The sequence below is a fragment of the Temnothorax nylanderi genome, unplaced genomic scaffold, assembly GCF_030848795.1.
Source record: "Temnothorax nylanderi isolate EJ_2023f unplaced genomic scaffold, tnyl_v1.0 TNYL_tig0033_pilon, whole genome shotgun sequence".
Classification (NCBI taxonomy): domain Eukaryota; kingdom Metazoa; phylum Arthropoda; class Insecta; order Hymenoptera; family Formicidae; genus Temnothorax; species Temnothorax nylanderi.
This window is the reverse complement of record NW_027249095.1, coordinates 200,017-218,926: the sequence shown is the minus strand read 5'-3', so window position 1 is coordinate 218,926 and position 18,910 is coordinate 200,017. Positions and strand designations below refer to the sequence as shown.

General features: G+C 32.8%; 1 protein-coding gene across 2 annotated transcripts in view; it reads right to left on the bottom strand.

The window, feature by feature from the left end:
* The window catches only part of LOC139770786 (trissin receptor-like), a 76,517-nt gene that overhangs the window by 12,156 nt on the left and 45,451 nt on the right, over window positions 1–18,910 (bottom strand). For both annotated transcript variants that reach the window (XM_071702977.1, XM_071702978.1), the window contains exon 3: window positions 16,530–16,705. In XM_071702977.1, coding sequence (XP_071559078.1) covers window positions 16,530–16,705 — 176 coding nt within the window. The remainder of the gene's footprint in view (window positions 1–16,529; window positions 16,706–18,910) is intronic.

The window sequence follows — 18,910 nt, the reverse complement described above, 5'->3', positions numbered from 1 at the left end:
TTTTTCATGTTTTTCTAATTTAAAATTCTTTAATCTTCTTTCCTTTCATTTGAACATAATACCGCATTGAGGTGAGAAATACCGTACTATTCGTTAGATACTCTCTATCGGAAATTACGGGTCGGTGCTCCATTCCGCAGGATATCGCTAACGTAATCCCAGACAGACACTGGAGAATACGAACGAACCCTTTCTGTTAAATAGAACATTCCTGGCAGCTCCCGGATGCTTTAGCACCTATATCTACTGACAATGATCGCATCTCGTTAACTCAGCTAGTTTCAATCGAATGCCAATAACAAAAAGAGGTGACGTGTAACCGGCAAATTCGCATACTTTCTTAAACACTTGCTGCTATGAATAAGTAAAAGTTAAATTACTCATAAAAATTAGAAAAGTAAAATTAATTTCGAAATTAAATTATTAAGTAGTATTGAATTATTAAAAAATTGATATTTTTCTGTTGATCTATATATATGTATATCATCCTTTTTGAAATTAATAAAATTTAATGTCTCGAAAAAGAAAACAATTATGTTATTATCTGGAACTTTTCTTATTCAGATGCTATTCTGTTTATTTGTTGTAATAAATGTCTAATTTGAATAATAAAAGTTTTGCACTATTATTCACTGCTTGCGTAAATTAATATAACATTGACGATTATCGTGTCTGAAATACGTTATTGCAAAGTTTCTGTTGGCTTCTTCCTTTATCCTATTAATGTGAAATTCGCGCAAAACGAGCAAGTAGGTAGATATCAAATTGAGCGAACAAGCTTAATAAACTATCTGTAATCGAAGCGTTAATGCTTCACTAATTTTCTGAAAAGGACGAAGTAACGGCTCTATTTTTTAAATTCGATTGAAAACGTACGCCATGATGAAGAGAATGGAATATTCGCGCAGGATTGACAAATGACAAATTTTTACGGTTATATTTGACAGATTTAGTCTTGCAATTGTGTTTATTTCCACGCCGTGCACATGGATATTGCGTCGCACATGATATTGGACCACACGCCATTCACATCGATTGCACCGATGACATCTGTTAGCTTTTTCGACAAAGAGATTCCATAGATTTAATCTTTATTGCAGGATCATTCTGGCATTTATTAAAACTGCTTTCCGCGCAGCATAATTTTATTAGATCAATTTTTAGAAAAAAAAAATAAAATAAAATAGATTTATAGAAAATAATGTACCAAAAGCCCGATGTAAGAATTTTTTTTAGTATACCTACTGAAATATGAGTAAATAGGTCGATGAGGTCGGAAATAATTGTAATTATTCGTTAAATACGCGATTTGTTTCCTCATTGTCTTAATGATCGAGCACTTCATTTAACTAATATCAACCCTATTGTCATAAACGCTAATACAATTACAATTAAATTTAATGAGTTGCCTTTATTATTATAAATATTCTTCACCTATATATTATCTGAATGTAATAAATGGAAATTGAGCAATAATAAAAAGCAATTTATAAAATAAACAGTTGTGGATTTTGCAAAGTCTGTTAATAAGTAAAACATATTCCTAATTACATTATATGTGCATATAGTTTATGCAGTACTTGTGAAAAAATAAGATGGACTAACGATTCGTTCGTCAGTTAGTTTACTGGGGTAAAAGTTTACTAGGGTAAATGTCAGGATTTATGTAAATTTAGACCATCTCCTTAATAAACTCTCCATGACAGTTACTCAATTGCTTTTATACTTCTCGTCGCTGTACACATCTACACAAATATTGCGATTTCCCTAAAATTGGAAGACCTATATTCGTCATAAACGTTTCGAGAACTTTAAATATTTCTTATCTGACAAAGAGAGAAGCCGCGAAGCGAAGACGCGAAACGACAATCTTGAGTGACGTAATTTATTCGCGGCACACTAACGTTAAGTAAGTTATTAAGTATCTAAAAGTTCTTAATCTAAAATCCGACTTGGCCTCTAATTCCATTTAACCGTCGTTAAACTAAATTTATTGTCAATAGCGGTTACTTCGTTGGAATATATTAAATTGAATAAAAATTAAGTCAAAGGACGCTCCTCGAAATTAAAATTAAAAATTGGAAAGGCTGTGAGAGTCAGACGTGGGTTCTCTGTGCGTAATATCAGAATCACTGATTTATTACTTCTTACGTTTTAACATCAATCTATCCGTACGTTTCGGCTCAAGTTTGAGCCATCTTCAGCGGTATAATATTAATAATAACATTCTCCGTTTCACACGCACAGAGAACCGCGTCTGACTCTCACAGCCTTTCCAATTTTTAATATTAAATTGAGATTTAATACTCCCTCAGGATATTTATTCACTGTTGGGAAGTGTGAGAGATTGAAAAAGGAAAAGGAGCCGCGAATTGATATAACACAAAGCTTTATTTTGTCTCTTGATCTGAATGAAACGTGTAGCACTGCTCGAGGCTGGAGCCTGGAGCAAGACTGCTCCAATATTCGCGCACCGCTATGTGGGGAAGGACACTCGACTCGTCAGTCGTCACCGTGAAATAATAACATGCGATTCGGCGCTAACGTTTGTGAGTGACTTCCAATATATATTTTGGCGCACACGTCAGAAATACACGTTGTCTAAACACAAAAATACGTTTAATTTCAAAATAAATTATCGCAACACTCTCGCGCATTAAAAAGCAGCAATAAGTAAATAAGGGAAAAATAAATATTGTAGTATATAAGCTATTAAAAATCACACGAATACTACAATAGAAACATGTGTGTGCGTCAATGTTCGTTTTCTAAAATATCTGTATGAGGTTTTCGGGTTACCGTCCTTTATATAAACGCGGTGGCTCGAATATAATTTATTAAAGCTACACGATCTTTTTTCGACGACTGAATTGACACTGGTATTGTATTATTCACAATCTTGTCGTCAAACGGTATTAGCGCAATCTGAAAGATAAAAGTCGACCTCATAAAGAAAATGAAAAATGACAATCCGTGATTTAATGCCTCGTACAAATATAACAAATCAGAAGATTTATCACTATATATTTCTCGCTTTGCTCGCAATCTAACGGTTCTGGGCTTCGTATTAATAAAATTTCTCTTCTTCTCCCGCTTTAATTTTTTATTTCTCATATCGCACGGCCATTGTGTCACTTCGATCGATCACTTTCTCACTTCGTTTACTTTCTGTGCGAAGAATAAGAAAGAAGGCAAAAGAGAAAAAAATAAAGATAAGAAGGATAGAGCGAAAAAGACGGTGAACGTGGGACTAGTTCGGAAAGATAACGATTGATAAAGTTATTATCGATTTGTCCCATATAAATTCTTTACTTGCGAATAAATAATTCCACCGGCTGTTTACAAAGTTTGCGATTGGTGAATGCATTTGCACGCGTGCATATGAACATGGGCAAATATATATATGTAGGAAAAGCGAAGTTTCGCTCGCAGAATGCATCAATCGCGTTTTCCAATAGTTACTCGTTTGCGCAAAATTGCATGTTCATATTTTACGGACACTCTGGTTTCAGTTATCGCTTTTCTTTGTTGCGTTTCTCTCCATTCCTTGTGTCTCTTCCTTTATCTTTATTTTATATTGTCAGATTTTGAGAAGAAAGGAAGATCTGATACAAATATTTTATCATTTAGTACTTATTTATCTATTTACCGCAACTTTCAAATTTTCTATTAAAATATAACTCATTATTTGTATCACCGACATTACAGAAATTTTTTATTTTTAACGTTTGAGTATTTATGTACGTGTCATAAGCTTCCCTACAAAGAATTTAATATTGCTGATATAAAATTAAGTTTAAAATTGTCAAAGCATTTGTCACTAAAATTTAATGTCATGAAAACGAAACATTTTTTAAAACAATTTTTTATTTAACAATGTGTAAGTTTCTCTTTCCTGTGTGTACGTTTATCGGTTATTTTTCATCATATTTTCGTTTCCCTTTTAAATTCTTTTTCTCTCTTTCGTATCAAATTTTACAACATGTCAGAATGCAAATCAATAAAAATATTTTCTCGATGCCTCATGGAAATTACTATCTATTTGCATTGCGACTATACTGATGAGTTGAAAATGTATTCATGGATCGATAAACCGATATGTAGAAAAGTTTCGTGTCAGGCAAATTAACGGGGAAGTAAAAAAAATAGGGATTCGTAACGACAAAGGAAATCACGTTGCAAATTCAATTTACGAAATGGAGAAGTCGCGAGTGTTAAAGATGAAATATGAAACAGGCGATATTAAGAAAATCGGGAGAAACAATATTTTAGGAAAACAATTTACGATAACTATACAATACATATTTTCCTTCGCATTACATTCCTTACATTAACAATAAGTGTTTGAAGAATAAAATAAATTGCATTTTTCTAGACAAAGAAATTAAGTTATTTACGAGAAATTCTGAATTTTATTAAGCCGTTCTTTTCACGACATCATAGATATTGTCTACGCCTCTTGAAATACTTACTACGATTATGTCCATTAAATATTTACCAAGGATTACGTCCCGTTTCTCTTTTGTAATGGGAGGAGGCACCATCGTTTTAACTTTCCTCATAATTTCTATTGAATTAATCTTAGGACTTACCGGTTATACGAACTTTTTGATAGCGTAGTAACTTCGGATAGTCGTGTACGTGACATTAATCGGAAATCGTTTCGTGTTTTACACCCGCCGCCGGATGGGTCTTCGAGCGAAATTTCGCCGGAGCAATCGTGTGAATTTACATAGTGCTATCGTAAAATCGGTTGAAAACATTTATACACAAGCAGAGGATAATTTAAATCCCGCTGCTATTCGACCTCTTTCACTGTGCACCTGGGCAGGCTGCAATTAAATAATCTAACCCTCCTCTCGGCATCCTCAGCGAGATCCAATCTGGTTTCGCTTGGAAAATCGGGGATAATCAGGAGGTCGTGAGAATCGCCAAATAACGGAATACAAATTTTCGGGACAGCAGGAATAGCTGTTGTTTAATGTAAATCAATAGATAAATAAATAACTTTATCGATCCCTTATAAGGTTACAAGAACTTCCGTTGCATTTGTCGCAGTATAAAAAGCGTAAAAACAAGAAAAAACAGATGTAGGTATATAACAATTGTTGTTTAACGTAAATCGAAAGCTTATTTTAATAATTCATGCAGGCTGCATTCGGGGAGCGCGCTATTAGCGCTATTTGCTTATTCCTTCTTTGTTTTACACCTAATGAGCGATAAAAATAGAATGATGCAATAGCGCTAATAGCGCGCTCCCCGAATGCATCCAGTCTTTTATTATTTCGTGATGGGAGTTCCGGGAAACGTAGGAAAATACAAAAAAAAAAAACTGATAAAATAAGAAATAAAATAAATTTTAGAAAAGCGTAAGTTAAAGAGGAAAAGAGTGGAGTTATTTTTTCGCGGAAGTCTCCACCCTTCGCTATTTCACTGCATTTTTGCGTATCATGCGTAATATAGCTTCTTTGCACGCTATGTAATAAGATAATCGTGCACCATATGTATGTCTGCCGCGGTAGAAATAATGTTCGCGTTAAACTGTCCGTGTAGTTATAATTCCCGCGAAAACGAAGTAGACAGTAGCGAAGAAAAACTTTTCTCAGTGTCAGTCAAATATGCCAATAGAAAATATTTCAGATTGACAATATAATTTCAGTTAAAATAAACTGGAGTTTGCGAAGTCATATTTTATATAAGGATTTATATAAAAAGCTCTATTTTTTTTATTTTGAAGTTATACTGTAGTTTTTTACCTAGTTTGTTCAAGTTAGTAGTTACTTTTCAATTTTAGTTAAGTCAGATATGTACCGACACGTGAATGTATTTAAAAATTATATAACGCCATTGAAGAAAGATCAAAACGAATTATAAGGAAATTCGTTTCTTTGCTTTTATAATTTAAACTTAATTTGCATTTAAATTATGCAATGAATAATAATATCTGCGACAGAACAATATTTGAATTCTTTTACGCTTCAAAATATAATTTGTAAATTGATAATTGTAATTTGATAATTTGATAAAGAATTAAATAATCCTGTTACTTAGTTTTGTAATTCAGTTATCAACTAAGTCGGGTAGTTTCAACACTTCCGTCAGGTAGTTTCAACAATAATTTATACGTAAATGATGTGCATCTTGTTAGCAAATTTGTACTTTCTGTTCGTCAATTTACGTAGCATTTATTCGCCTCCAATTTGATGAATTATTTTAACCACAGTTCAGAACAATATTAGAATAATCTATATAGACTGATTGTGAGTTGGAAAGAATTCGTTAATCAAATTAATAAATGTTATAGAAAAAAATCAATTTCTTGAGAAATGTAACTAAATAATCAAATTACTAATTAAATATACTTATCGACGAGATAGAATAACGCTGTACATAAGTCGCACTTTTTTTTATAATAAACGTCATAAATAATAAACGTCAAAAAATAAACGAGCAGAAATTTCAATATTTCACAGAAATTTCTCAGTTAATTTTTGCTCATGTTCGGGGGGGAAAAAACTGAAGCATGCGCGTGTGTCCGATGAGCGTCTGTGGTACTTGTCCAATAAGTGTCTCCTGTTCGGATCACCTATTTCCGTCTCTGGCAGGAGCCTTCTTCATCGACATGATGCTACATAGCGACACATAGATTCTTTCGAGAAATTGATTTTCCTCGATAGCAAATATCACTGCAACCTTTATATCGAGCGCGAGTTAAAGCGTGATGCGCTTTGTGTGTTTTTGTAACAAATATCACAATGTATATAATCACGCAACGTATATCATGTAACGTACATATTTCACGATCGATAAGCACTACGGAATGTACACTGAGCGTTATTAAAGTCCTCTACTTCCGGATTAAACGTTTTTAAGCCGACATCATACCTTATATAGATCCTTTTATGGCTGTTAATTAAAAACTCTGAAAGCATATTTTATCGATTATTGTACATAGCTGGTTATTTGATTTTTAACAATGTGTTTGATCTATATTTCTGTCTGTCGGAAGTTTAAAAATTTCAAATTTTCGGATACAATTCTCAGATTCCGAGACATGATGCGTTTGAATTGAAAATATCTGGTACATAAAAGCCTAAAATGCTTACAATCAACATATCATATATTGCATAGGATTTGCATACACAATATATTTGTATCATCGCTTTTTCAAGAAAACTTTTTCATAACAATAACAGTATCGAATAAATATCCACCTTCAGAGCCACTTGCACAGTTCTCTATTTCATCGTATCGGTTTAAATTTTCATAAATGCGATGTGTTATCGACGCGATTCCAGCAAAAACGGATTCGGTTGAAAGTTGAGATTCGCAAATCCTGTTCGTTTTTCATACTGCATTTCCAGCTCCTTCTTTGGGAATATGTACGAATCGTACCGCATGACCCAGAAAAAAATGTCGATGTTTCGGAAGATGAAAGTATCGCTTTTATTATAAGAAAAAATTCGTACAAAAATATTTCTAGTGTTTTGAATATAAAATAAATTAATAAAATTAAATAGAAAGATATATTTTACTATTTCTAATATTTAATGTTTTGGAATTAATATTTTCTTTTCTAAAATGGCATAAGATATAGAAATTATTTAAGTTCAAATTGTTTGAAAATTCTATGTGCACTTTGCGACTCGCATGTGAAAATCGCGTGTTGCTTGTCTGAGACAATAGAATCCAAATTGCGACTCTGCAACTTTCGCGCGTCTCAGAGAAGCGAGAGAGAACCGGCAGATTCGAACAGCTCTACGGCGGACGGCCATAATTATTCAAAATTACAGCGTATGAACTTCTTTCTATAGTTTGTAGGTATAATAGATTTATGTTGCGGGTGGAAGTGACGACGCCTGCGACAATTGTGCAGATCACACTCGATTGTCGGGAAGAAGGAAGGCAGAGGAATATAGTTGCGGAAATATTTTGCGAATTCACGGCATGTGACAGTTGCGTGCCACTATAAATTTCGTAAAATCGCGCAGCTTGTATGTGTGTCCTCACAAACGCGAATATCTCTCACCACTGACAAGAGATTATCCGTCTTTCTATAGAAACATTGTTGAAAGTGTCAATTCTGGAAAGTGGAAAATTCGCGCGGGATATTTTTTAGTTGCACATCACGTTTGCATATTTTTAGAAAGAGTCAGAAAGTCAATTTGAACTAACCAATTTTATTTTAATATACATGTTTAAATCATACTCTCCGAAGGAAAGAAAAAGAAGAAAATAAAAAATTGTCAGCGACTGGTTAAATATCCGAAGTTTAAGTCGTGCGGTGTTCGCGTCAGAGTTCCTGAAATCGCGTGGTCAGCAGAACATAGTATAGTGACATGTGAACAGTTTTATCGCTCGTAGAATGTCCTTCGAATTTACCGCATTTCTTTTTATTCGACTGGAAATTGAAGAGAATTTTTTGGTCTCACGACAATTATGAACGACGATCCTATATCTTAAGACTTATTTCGCAACTATGTGCATCATAATTATTTCAATAGAGATCGATTGACCCATGGCGAGACACACGCTCGTGCGAGTTAAATCGCATTTCATGAAAGAGATCTCGTTCTACTGTTCGACACGAATATACGAGGTAGCATGGGAATGTAGCGTCCTCCGAATAACGTGAATCTGATTATTCCGTCGCGTGATAACCAGAGGCGTCTATGTGGCTTAGGCATGCTTACGCGAATCTTCGGGCGAACTAAATGTATTATATTTCGAACATAATGCACGAAAAGTAGCGTGTTTTACGTATCCGAGAAGTATATTATTGATGATGAGAAAAATAAGGAAAAACAAATTTAAATAAATTGCAACTGTAGGTTTTGCAAAAGTATATATAAATAATTAAATCGCGGAATTTTTATACAGTTATTTTTTGGACGGAAAATATTCGAAAGAGAGAATTAATTTTTTCTAATTAAATATATTTATATATGATAAATTCCTAAAAGCATAAGGATTTCGAGAAATATTCGCAGGAATATCCGATTATGCAAGTTTTTGAAATGCGACACAAGCAAAGAAAAAGTGCGAGAGTCGCAAGTTGGATTAAAAATAATACACTCAGCATACTAAAAAGGAGTACTGCTTTTCAGCTTTGGTTCGATAAGCTTAAAGTAGAGAGCCAAAACAGTGTTGAAGTATCATTACACGGAAGCAGACAAAAGTAAAACGCGCGTTATCGCGAAGTCTTTATCAGAGATCTCTATGATATTGACGTAAAGAGAAAAGTGAAAACCGGAAGCACCGCATCTTTTTCATCAGAGAAACATGATGAATCCCCGAATCATGGGATTGTAGCGGAAGAGAGCTGCTGGGATAAATATTCTAAAGTATCAGTTTGCTTATCGCTTATTCTCTTACAGATTTTTTGTCTACTTCTTTTATATATTGTACTTTCTCACGAAATAAATTCTTATTAAATTTTCAACGACCTCCATAAGATAAACTCGGGTAAACTTTTATTATTTTACCTCCTTGATTCTCTTCAAATTTTGATCCATATTATTATGTGTCTTTGCATTTTGCAATAAAGGATAAATTTAATACCTGAGTATTAAATAAAAAATTTTACGGTATTTATATATTTAAATTGCAATCTGTTTCAATTTTATTTTATTTCTTGTTGAACAATTTTCGAAAAATATTATAGAGATAATTGTAGAGTATTTTCTTCGAAGTTTAGCAAGGATATTTTATGACGATAGAAAATAAGGAAAAAAAGAGTGTGTTTATGATAAAAATAATGATGAAAATTCTTTAAAGAATCGAGACTGAGAAAAAGATTACTAAGGGTTGAGGTTCATTGTGTAGACAAAGCTGTCCTGAGACGGGATTCTAATGATAGATGTTAATAATGGGGGAAAAAGTTTATCTCGAGGAAAATAAATAATATTAAACAAACAGAATTAATCTGTCTTCATATTCTTGGATTAATCAGATTTCTAAATTCTAATCGTACAAATTACGCGAATTTCGCTTTAAGTTTTGCATGCATTATCAAACGCGGTCTTTGGGCAAGGATATTGTCCTTTGTCACACGTGAATATCCTATTCAAGCTTCTCTGCTGAATCGACACCAATCGGGTCTTAAGAGTATAAAGCAGCGAATATAAACCCGCAAACGGGAGTCCTTGTCCGTAGGATACCGGACGCAGTAACCGTGTCCAGAATCGCGGATGAGCGTTGAAATCGAATCCCACCAGCGGAAAATAGAATATTTTCGATTGTTGCCCTAAGAACGAATTTCTCCGATTCTATTTCCTGCGACAAGTACATAAGAGATTCCAACCGACGCGACGACGCAGAAATATCCGGACGGGTTTCAAACGGCATTTCAAACGATGGATATCATTTTAATCAAGTGGCCGCGAAAGTTATTACACACATGAGTCGCGGCGGTTCATTGTTGGATTAAATCGGAGTTTTAGAGGAAGTTTATGCAGTCGGTTTCGTTTAGTTGGAGCATTGTGTTACCGATATTTTTTGTTTGAAATCTCACCGCCGTGTAATTAAACTCTGAAATATTTTGAAACTTGCAGACTCTGCAAAACGTATTTTTCTTTTTGTCGTATAAGCGCACATATAAATATCGGAAAAAATGTAATTTTATATACGTATATATAAAATTATATTTTTTTAAAGCAATGCTAAATATGATAATTTCTAAAATATTGCAATGATAACTAACGCTCGCTAAAACCTTTTTTCTTTCTCTTAAAAATCAACAAAAAGTTTTACTTACGAAATTCTAGCTCAAGAAGAGTTAGTTTAAATCCGAAACAAATACCTTTTTAAACAATAGTTACGAGAAGTGTTTGAAATAAATCGAACCAGAAAGTAGCTGCGAGTAGATACCTACTTTCGACAGACGTAAAAAGTAAATAGAACCAGACGCGTTTAAATGGGTAGCTTTCTTCCTTTATACTTTCGTTCTTTATACATCTGATTCTGACCATTTTTATTCTTTTCTCATTAATTAAGTTAGTGTAAAGTTTGCATAATTAATTGGTGCTTTATTACTGCATGAATAATGCGGCTACCTTAGAAAGCATGATAGATATTAAAATGTTTGTTTTTTGTATACTGCACACTCTCTTTTAATAGTATTTTAATAAATGATTAGATACAAAATAAAATCAATTTAACATCTATTGTAGAGAATTAGGCGGTATTCAATTATAAAATTTGTCAAAGGATTAGGACATGAAATATTAGAGGTCTTAAATATCAATTATATAAGTCTTATAATATCAAAAGTTGATATCATAATTCAATATTATTCATATTTAGTAATTAGCAAATAGGTTAAAAATTATCATATCGTGGCGGTAGTAAGTGCGTTCCGCGTCAAACGTGTGTCACGCAGTCAGCGGTTTCTACGCAAATTGTACATTCACGTTAAATACACTGAGTATTTAATGTGGCTAAAATACGCTCTCGTTGGCGGCTATTGGGACCGTTATTCGCCGTTTTCGTCGCAGTGGATACGTCCTTTCCAGTGCAATAATTATCATAATACAATATATAAATTGTGATACATATTATCAAATAGCAATTCTGAAGCAATTAAATAATGAAAAGATATACATATTTATATATCGGCATTATTAATAATTAAGAGATTTCCATTGATATTCAAAATATTCAAATTTTAATACATATGTATATGTATCATTAAATATTATTTGCATATTATTTATATTGAATATTATAGATATGTAATTTAAAAAATGACTATAAATAAATAACTTCGATAAACATCAATGCTTCTTGTAGAGCATTCTTGCCATTAAAAAAATCTAAGATTAAAAATATTCAAATCTACCTAAAATTATATTTTAAAACCTTTCAAAGGTTTTTAAAAAAGTATTTTTGGGAACATACGTAGTAAAACGCAATCCTTCTTGTGGAATATTCTTGCCATTAAAATTTGAAATTAAAAATATTCAAATCTACTTGAAATTAAATCTATCAAAGGTTTTTAAAAAAGTATTTTTGGGAGCATACATAGTAAAACACATTTATTATTTAATTACGCACGTACATTACATATTATTTAATAATTAAATAATATGTAATGTGCGTAATTAAATAATACATATTATTTAATAATTAAATAATATGTAATGTGCGTAATTAAATAATAAATAATTAAAAGTGTATCGAAAGATATACAATTTATTGCGAATGTAACATATTTATCTCGAGAATTAATCGCAAGTTTGTTATATATTATTTTTACGTTTTCTCCTTTTAATTATATTGGTATTTATTGTGGAATGTGTTATTTTACATGTAACAGAATAAACCGTGCAGTTGTTGGTCACTACACAATTATTGGCCATTTGAATTTACGAGTTGCCAATTAGGTTAAAACTTGTGTTCATGCCGTGTTTCGATTTTCTCTATTGATAGCAGACTGCATGTCTTTGTAAAGGAATTGTAAATCATATAAGCTTGTATAATAAATCCCCAGAAATAATCCGCATAAATTCCCTCATTATACGAAAGTCAATGAGAGAACTAATAGACGCTAATGTACAGTTGTAGCAAACCAATTATTAACAATTTATAATATTTTACAATATTTATAAAGCTTTTAAAAACACATAAATATTTATTTACATTTCCCCTATATATATTTTTTTTCAATTTTCAACACAAATATTGTTCTGTTTACTCCATCTATAAAAAATGTTTTTATTTCGAACATTTTATACATGTATGTTTTCTTTCATTTAACAATGTGCATCGGTTAATTCCTCGAATTTATCTCGAAGAATTTATCAAATGGACTATTTTTATAGAACAAGTAATAGTATTTCTCTCGTGATTGGGGTAACGTCCCGTTTGATTTGACTCTTTTAATGATATTGGAACTATCAGTCTAGAAAAGTTCGTTTCGGTCGAGGCAGCTTGATTTGTTCGTTTCGTCGTCATGCGATTTACGAAACAAAAAGACGCCAGAGGAATCGACGCTTGGCCAGTACACTACCGGGATAAAACGAGTGGAGGAGAGGGAAAAAACAAATTGAAATTTCAGCGTGTAACGATCACGCGCGCACACTGTCTGGGATTTATCGCACCAACGACCGGTATTTGCATTTCCGGCTATAGTATAGATTGCACACAAGATGATAGATCCGAACATTGAGCTCGGAATAATTGAGCTCAAGAATAATTGGTCGATGACACAACGGAAGTTTGAGATAATTATGGATAACGATCAGGATCTAAAGATAATGCATGTTTACCTGATGTTCAAATTATCCTTTATGTTCTCCGTCTTCGTTACCTTTAGTATTATTACTTATTATTTAAGCGTTATTAATATTTCGATGTATTTGCTAAGAAAAAATTAACTCTAGATTATTTTAAAACAATAATAAAAAAAATTACGAAAATTATATATATTAAAAAATTTAATTTTGTTAAGAAAATATGATAAATCAACAATAGTAATCTGTATTAAAAATTGTAAATATATTAATAAAGCAATATTAATTCAAATATTGCTGAGGCATCTTCAATGCGATCGTACTGATGCGATTTAATTAGCCATTGTCCGCGTAGTCGACGGTCGACGGCGGCATTATCCGTTTTAGGACACGACAGCAATGAGAAAAGTAAATAGCCGCGTCGGTATGTTCGTAATTCGATGGATATTTAATTATTTAACAGTGGATGCATCTGGTAAACACAAACAGTGTGACACGTGTCTCGAATTTCTGGTTTTCGAAACCAGAACACATGCTCGGAAAATACTATCGCGAGTGCTTTGAGTTTTTTTGAGCTAAAACACTTCTCTAAATTTATCACACGAAATTACTTTTTATAGACTTAGTAACAAAGTATTACATTTCTGAATAAATCTCAGTCATTGACGGCTTCACTGAAGAGAAGATACTCGATACGATATTTTATACGTTATCGAAGCGCGGAGATAATCTTTTTCAGCATCTTGTTAAAATTTTTCTCGCAGGGATGACTGATCTGCAGTCATTTGGGGCTTAGCGAATCCATGTACCTGGGCTCAATATATTGCGGACACATGCATTTACAAATCATACATACCCACACTTTTGTGAGCAATAGCGCAATAAATATTTGAGAAAGAATGGAGGCAAGATGCAGCGTTAAGAAAAATATAAAAATAAGAATTCGATCCATATGTGTTTGATAAATAGCAAGAAGCAGAATAGCAAAAACTAAAGCTCGTTATACCTTTAATTTTTATCTCTTAATTAAAAAAAGAATTGTTAAAATTTATCTCTTGTATGGGCTATTCGAAACCGCGATCATATCGAACGCTAGCATTTATTGAGAGCATAAATTCCAGCCGGCCACGAAAGAAATCTCCGTTTGAAGAATTGAATCGACGTTTCGTTCAACTTCGCTATTGCCCTATCTAGCAAACTACAGTTACGTTATTTACGAGTGGTCAGGAAGAAATACGGTGTATCACGTGGACTTCGTTACAGATCGCGTCAAAAGCAATCGCGCGCGTTATATTTCACTACTAGCTTAAGCTTAACGGCGTTGCCCATCGAGGAATCCGTGAAAACATATTTTACCCCTTTTCACCCCGTTAGGAATCGAAGTTCTAAAAATCCCTTCTTAGTGAGTGCTTGCGTCACGGAAGGAATATACTTTCCGAATTTCATGTTTCTAGGTTTAGGGATTTAGGCTGGGCGTTGATAAGTCAGTCGGGACATTTGTTTATATATATATATATACATATATACAGCTTATAGAGCCTGCTTTTCCCAATTGCTATAACACGAACATGTTCAAGACTCAATAATTATGGAGCTGCATTTCTCTGTTTTTCTAAATTTTCTAAATTTTACGCTATTTTCGGTACTTTGGATTTCGTATTTTGCCTGTCTATTCACTATGCATCCTGTTTCTGAGTTTCATTAATATGCGCATGGCCATGCAACCGCATCGTGTTTCTCGATTGTTCTAAATCGAGTTGCAAGTAAAGATCATCAATCATCTGACATCGAATCGAGAGTAACGCGAAAGAGGAGATTCGGTTGTCAATCTTCCGACTTTAATTTACATTTATATTTACAGTGTGGTAACAGCATCCGTATTTTTATTAGGTTTCCATATCGTCCACCAAAAGATGCTTAGCATAGATCATTGATAACACCTTTAACCCGAGAACGGGCATACTGGGGCTACTTATATCTCAGTTTCGAAAAAATAAAGCTCACGTCACAGTAATTTTAATGTGCTTCTTTCATTTTTCAAATATTTTTCTGGTTTCTCATTACTTTTTTCGGAAAAAATGTTGAGTAAATATATATATACATATTGTCCTCAAATACTGATGAATTATAGAACAATCCTAAATATACAATACGTATAATTAATAACAATGACTTTTAATTGGGGTGTAAAAGTAATCCCAGGTGACTGTTTAAAAAAAAATGAGGCGCCGGCCCGTTCCCGGGTTAAATGCAATTTCGAAATTATCAGTGATCATAATCGAATCCCGATATTCTCGACATCCACACGGAGTTGTTATCGTGAATCTAAAATAAAGCCATTAATTATAGTCACACCGTAATGTTCGTTAGATATCATCAGTATATACGGTAGTATAAAATAGAACTGTCGGGTCCTTTCGGACGTTCATTGTTATTCGAGATGTTTTTTGAATTCAGTGATAAATTAGAAATTGATATATTCTTAAATAAAAAATCGTGACGGTACATCGTGAATAGCAAACTCTTAAAATATTCATTATCAAATACAAATTAAATAGCATCCAGCAATCGAGTCTCTAGTAAAATTTCCGTTGAGATTGAAGTAGCTATCTCGCCGGTGTCGGGTCAAATTCTTAGAGACTGCTCTGGTAACTGGCATTGTCCGGATAATTGGACGTCATTTTCATCCACACTTAGCGCGGGCCCGTAAATGCATCGACGACTCTGCTTAGGACCGGCAAATTACTGGGAATCTTCCTCCCTTAAAAGCGATCGACTAATATCTCGCGTTGATTACACTCGCGCAGCGGAAACGATTGACTATTTAACGGTGATTCCGCGTAATCGTACGGTAATCCGTAACGGTGGCTGTTCACGTCTCTGACTGGAAATGAAATCGCCTCAACAGCGACATATCTGCATTTAAGCAAAAAGGAGTCGCAAATTGCAGCCCCGTTTCGCATGAAACGCCGCATCCTTTGCTTCGGTTTGAGATAGACATTGATTAAACCTTCCGTGAATTAGCAGCGAGATTAACCCTTCAACGCGCGAAGCGTGCAAGTTGCAGAGACACTCTCATCATTTTAACTAAATTTCTTATAGGTGTAAAAACAGGAAGCATTTAAAACGTGACAAATTAATATCTTTTCAAATACAACTAATGGTACATCTTTCACAAGATAATAATATATCTTTCTGTAAAAAGATATATGTGTGTATATAATTGTACATTTAATGTTATCATCAAAATTATTGCTTAGAAACTAATTAAATATGCGAAAATATCGAAAAACTTACCGAAAAAACAGCAGACGAATACGATGGTGTATAAAGTGATGAAAATTACTTTCACATCAGTCCTGTCGAAGATGTAATCTTCACTCAATGACACATTGTAAAGCAGAGTTTCGTTGTTCGTGTAGCTTTCGTTGTTGCTGATCTCGTAAGGGATCATATTTCGATCGTTGAGAGTTCTGGAACAAAGAAAGTAAATTTATTATTCGTTAGTGGTATCAAATCGTAAGTTAAAGAAATTGTGAAAAAATCAATTAAAGTAATCTACGGAAAGAAAAGTGCATACGTCTCAGGTTCTTCATTTTAACTTTAAGTTTTAAACTTTATATTTAAAAAGATTGAGTAGAAGAAAAATTCTCTCTCTCTCTCTCTCTCTCCCTCATCTCTCTTTAATCTTGTCCTTAATTTCTTTTCAAAATAGTTGTTGGAGTAAAGCATCATAAAATTTGTAGTTTATAAACTCTATGTAACCACGTGGCAAGACAAGAATTAGTTATCAAGTATGCGCACGAGGTGCTAAGTTATTAGACAGAAACTTTCTTTATTTAACAAGTTGTACGCCATGATACCGTCGGATACCGTGTATGATATTTATTGCTAGTAAAATATTTATGTTGCACAAAAACAGCATGTCAGAATAAAATTCGTACATTCATACAAAAAGAATACTAATACATTAGAATGGGCGAAAAAGAACAATCAATCATATGCATTGTTTTAACGCAATTAATTATCTTAACAAATATCAAATATTAGTTGAAATTTTCAAATTGTTATTTATCAAGTATTATGATTTCTTCACAATTTTTTAAACTATTGTCCGCTGGCTTTTATTAATATCTTAAGATTAATTCTTGTTTTACTTGAAGTGATTAACGATATAAGTATACTTATATCGCAATATTTTTTAACTTTCTAGTACCTACAAAAAACCTACAGTTACCAAACCTACACCTATTGACTAAAATTCAGTTTCTAATATAAAAAGCTACTTTTTGAATTTTTTATGCTGGATTCTATTTTGTGAAGAAAATATGTACGTGAAACGGCTGTGAGAATAATAAAGTCATCCAGTTTAACGTTCCAGTTTCGTTTTAAAAAGAAAATATAATATACGGGAAAAATATAATATACGAAGATCAGGCAGCTCGATAATACAGCGGGGAGATCTGAAAAGTCGAATTTATGTGAAAGAAATACCCACTACACTACAAGTCCAAGTTATTTTAGCTGAAGCTCTTCTTACACATTTCTTTCCGTTTTAAATCACGTCATTTAACACGATTGAATGTATTAACTTTTAATTTAATACGATTAAACGATTATATGACGTGATTTAACACATGAAGAAACATGTAAAAAAGAGCTTCAGTCAAATGTGTCATTGTTAGACGTTTTAGACGTGTAAAAATAACACACTTGGATTTGCAGTGTAGCCTCGGTCTTTTTCATGATAATACAGCGGAATAAAATATAATCTTCAAGGGTATTATAAAACTGGTAAAAGTGCGGTAAAGTGACCGTTGAGAGAAAAACGTGTTCATCTTTTCCAATTTAATTTAATCCCAGGTTATTATAATCATAATAATAAATCATATAATGTAAAATAATTATTAAACAATTACAAATATTATCTACTATATCTTAAAATATTTTAATAAAAGAAGTTCACTAAAAACTTGAAGATAAAAATAAAAAATTAAAACAATTTATTTACCTTATTAAGGGCCGGTTGTTCCAACCAGTTGGTAAACTAACTAATAGTTAAATCATATATAGGTATGTCTTTGTTTATCCTTTACATTAGACAAAGATAGACATATGATTTAACTATTAGTTAGCTTACCAACAAGTTGGAACAATCGGCCCTAAGAGTACTTCTCTATTAAAACTAAACTTGAGGAATTTGATATAATACCATATAAAGAGAGAGGAATACTATATATACATTAAACATTATATCCTTTATAACATTATGTAACGTTACATAATAAACACGCAGATCTTGCGCTGTAGAAAATGGAAATTCAAACGTTATTTTGACGATATTGTTATGACATTTCCATTTCTGGCTTACAATATTTACGTAACGTAAAAATAAATTAAAGAATATGGCACACACGATTTCTTGCTATTATCTCAGTATAGTATCCAATTTTTATGTATTGATTATGATATCTGATCACACGATTGCGTACACCCACCATACAAATAAATTCGTCCAGGTGTTGAAAGAGACGAGAGTTTTACGGATTTATAGGGGCATCCTGAAACGAATTGGAAGATAAAAATGTTTTATCGTACCCCGATAGTACTACAATGTGTTTGCGATATATGTATAGGACGCATTCTCGTATTTCCGTTTTGCGATGAATTTTATAGAA